The sequence below is a fragment of the Sinocyclocheilus grahami genome, unplaced genomic scaffold (assembly GCF_001515645.1).
Source record: "Sinocyclocheilus grahami isolate Dianchi unplaced genomic scaffold, SAMN03320097.WGS_v1.1 scaffold114.1, whole genome shotgun sequence".
Taxonomy (NCBI): Eukaryota; Metazoa; Chordata; class Actinopteri; order Cypriniformes; family Cyprinidae; genus Sinocyclocheilus; species Sinocyclocheilus grahami.
In genome coordinates this window covers 656,188-660,337 of record NW_015505293.1, presented here as the reverse complement: position 1 = coordinate 660,337, position 4,150 = coordinate 656,188, and the positions used below count along the sequence as shown (strand labels likewise).

The following is a 4,150-nucleotide window of genomic DNA, read 5'->3' as shown; positions in this document are numbered from 1 at the left end:
CTGGTGTCACTATCTCGCGAACGCGCCGGCGGATCTCCACCAAATTCGGGGGATCCCTTCAGCTTGAGGAGCCCTCTCGAACGCCATCCTCCGCGCGTCGGTAGCCCCCCGAGATCTCTTGATCGGTCGGCACCGGACCGCGAATTTAACCACCCGTAACTCCCGAACCCTGGGGGCTATCGGCGCGGAGGTGGTCTCATTCGAAAGCGGGCCTCTAGATGTACACTCGATTCACGTTCGAGAGGGTTCCTCGAGCTGAAGGGATCCCCCGAATTAGGTGCGTATTCGCCACGCCGTTACGGAGATATGGCCGTTCAAAGTTTCAATGGTTTTCCATAGACTTAAGCTTCAAAAGCGTTTCATCCAGGTCGCCAGTAGCAAACAATGGAGCACGCTCTGCTGGACAAACTAAGTAATTACACCATTTCAAGCATTTTATCTGTGTTATATGTTCTGTAAAAAAAATTTGTATATCGGCGGCATATTCGCCGATACCGATATATCGGCAACAGGCTCATATCGGCTGATAATATCGGCAGAACGATATATCGGTCGGGCTCTAGTCCAAACATCCTGGTAAAGCTAAATGTTATGGTCTTTTAGATGCTGGCTCTATCAAAAACCAACCAAGTCTGAGGATTAAGAACAATTAGGGCATCAACCAGAGATGACGGCAACAATCGAGACATGGAACAGAGGTTGCCTAATACACGTTAAAGCAATGGACAACAACAAAAAACAAACCAACTGCTGTACCTGCATCAGCATACATCTACAACTTCAACTAACTTCCTTCTAAGGCCTATCTTGCAGAACGTTGTGAACAATAGTGAATCAGAAATATCTCAAGGACAAAAGTTTTATTTCCAGCATGAGCTACTCCAGACTGATGTTTCTTCTTGTACATGGAATGACTCAGCCTGTCTAAAGCGCTCCAAAATAATTTTTCTGATGAACAAGTGCAAAGATAAAAGCCAGAGAACATCTATTTCAATCTTTTCAGATTGAGAGATGTGAAATTACACGCATGTCCTCAGGCCTCTGAATTCTCCCTTAGATTGTGCAGATAATTCTTATCTCAAAGTTTTTAAATTGGAATTTCCCCCCTCATCTAATTGGATTATGCTAAAAATTTAGCAAGTGGCACTCTGGATAAGATTGCCATGAGCAGACTACTTTTTGAGCAAATTCAGATAACTAAAAATTTTTTTAAAAAAAAATAAACATACAATCGCCATTCAAAACACACTTTTCACTTTAGAAACAAACTCGGACACAAATCTGCAGCCTAATTACATAAAACACAGAGTGGGAAGCACATCAAGCAGATTATTTCATGATCTGCGCATTGTGATGCATGAAACAGAGGACTGAAATGTTGAACGACATTCCATCGCCACATTATTGGCCCTCTTCACCCCTCAGATGCAATGTTAAATTTCTCATGAATACCAAGCAGTAAAGATCTGATTAATGACTGAGCGCTGTGTAATAGCGTCAGTCACCGCGGCTAATCAAGAAGAATGCCACATGATTAACCCATATTGAGGACTGTTCCTCAGGCAAAACACAGGAAAAATTAAAGTCATGCATCTTCAGAATTCACTAAGGTGAGATTGTACCATTCGTCTCCTCAATCTACAAAGCTGACACGCTCCCCATCCGAATCCAAACCAACACTTGCAACTCGAGACACACGTTTGAGGTCGCACAAGCCAACTTTTCAGATGATATACTTATACATACATGTAGAAGAGACAGAAGAAGAGAAACTTACCGATGCATACGTCAATTTTGCCCTTGATGGCGGCTTCATGGAGCGGAGTGTAATTCCAGTTGTCTCTGGCATTGGGATCGGCTCCTTGACAAAGCAACAAGCTGACCACCTCGGCGTGACCGAAGGAACAGGCGTTGTGCAGCGGGATCAATCCCCCATCGTCTCGTGTATGCACATTTGCCCCCGTCTGCAAGAGATGTTCCACCACATCTTTCCTTCCAAAACCTGTAAGGCAAAAATCAGTTAATCAAGTTTACAACGTGCACTTCAGCCATTTCTAGCAAGAAAATCGTTCTACACTTGTGCTGCCGTTCTTTCCATTGACTGTCAAATCTTATCTATGATTTTAGTCATGATACGAGAACCTGTTTCAACAGAAAAGTACTTTATTTTTGGTTTGTTTTGGTTACAGACTGAGAATACTACTGGATAGGAAGGGGAAGGAAATAAACCGGTTTCCCACAAAAGAGCTAAATGACGATTAATGTGTGTGTACAAGGATCATTCAATAACTTTATTGATATAATACATGCATTATAAGCATCTTAAAGATGCAAATTCCCTTCAATAACAAGCTTATCCCAAGAAGAAATGTATTTGTGCACATTTAAAGGAAAATAGGTTTCAGAAATAACACTATTTATGTCCTGGTGTAACTGGATCCCTCCATAAAATGTCTTGGCAAGTGCAGTTTTCCTTTCTGTGTGGACATATTTCCTACTGCAACAGGAAGCTAGGGTGGGACATATCAAATGGCTCCTTTATTTGTTTTAAAACGGCCCCTAAATAACTCAAATCAACAAAATTTTGTAGTGAATGCATTTACAAAGAGCAATTTCTAGTTGAGCATAAAACGAAGATATAGATATAGAAATGTTAACATTCATTAATTTGGAAAATGTAGTTTTAAACCCCCTTTATCGTTCCAGTTTTACTATGACTGCGGAAACACTAAATACATTTTGAACAATAGGGCCCTACAAACTTTTTCTTTATTTCTTTTCTTTTTTTTCAGAAATTCTTCTTTTATTTTTCTAAAAATCAAATTAAGGCATTAAACATTTATTTTAAATCAAATGAAAATTAAACCCTTTTATTTTTTACAAACAAACTGAGGTTTAATAATCAGTTACAGTTACTAAGAAAAAAATGTAATTAAAGGGATAGTTCACCCAAAAATGAAAATTCTGTCATTAATTACTCACCCTCACGTCGTTCCAAACCAGTAAGACCTTCGTTGATCTTCAGAACATGAATTAAGATATTTTTGATGAAATGTGAGAGCTCTCAGACCCTGCATAGACAGCAACACAACTGTAATGTTCCCAGGTCCAGAAACGTAGTAAGGACATCGGTAAAACAGTCCATTGACATCAGTGGCTCAACTTCAGTTTTGCGAAGCTACGAGAATACTTTTTGAGCGCAAAGAAAAACATTTTTTTCAACAATTCTTCTCCCACGAGTTACATCTTCCGCAATTTTAGAGAGTATCACAATTAGGGTTGGGTACCGTTCACATTTTCACCGGTACGGTACCGGTACCTGAATTTCGGTGCCGGTACCCAACGGTACCTTTTTTCGGTACTTTACTCTCTGCGTAATTACAAAAACAATTATTTCAGTGAAACAATAAGTCCAAAAGTCTCAATTTTAACATTTTGAACAATAGGGCCCTACAAACTTTTTCTTTATTTCTTTTTCTTTTTTCCCTTTTCCTTGTTTTAATTTTTCTGAAAATCAAATGAAGGCATTAAACATTTATTTTAAATCAAATGAAAATTAAACCCTTTTATTTTTTGGCAAACAAACTGAGGTTTACTGTTGAAATTAATACATGGAAGAAAAATTGTGAGAATATTCCTTTAAAACATTTTTTAATAGGCTAATAATTTTATTTTTATTTTTTTAATTTGATAGAAAATTTAATATTTAAAGATGTACATTATACTGTACAAAAGTAATACAAGAGTAATATATTTCTGTTACATGTTAAACCGTACTTTTATTTTGACAGGTTGCCATGAAGTTTCTGTGTGTATACAGTATGATGATGCTAGTTTTCTCAAATCAAACTGTAAAATTCTCACGACTCCATCAGAGTAGGTGGCGGTATGCACCTATGAAATTGGTTCGCAACCCGCCATAAAACCAAAAGAAGAAGAAGAAATTCTTGCGAAGTGACTCTCACAGCAGCTCTGGAGATTACATTTTTGTGTTCATGCTGTCATATAGTCAGACGCAGAGGCTGAAAATCACCGCGAGCTTCACGCGTGCTTCAGTATTTGTGTAGTAAACAAAACCGTGTTTCCGCCATTCATACATGGAGAGGCAGGAACATGCAGGATTCATATTTAAACCGTCTTTTTGCATTTT

At 38.6% G+C, this 4,150-nt stretch overlaps 1 protein-coding gene across 1 annotated transcript in view; it reads right to left on the bottom strand.

The window, feature by feature from the left end:
• Window positions 1-4,150, bottom strand: part of tnksa (tankyrase, TRF1-interacting ankyrin-related ADP-ribose polymerase a) — a 113,832-nt gene that overhangs the window by 108,584 nt on the left and 1,098 nt on the right. Inside the window, exon 2 of the mRNA XM_016277668.1 lies at window positions 1,778-2,002. Within this exon, the coding sequence (XP_016133154.1) occupies window positions 1,778-2,002 (225 nt within the window). The remainder of the gene's footprint in view (window positions 1-1,777; window positions 2,003-4,150) is intronic.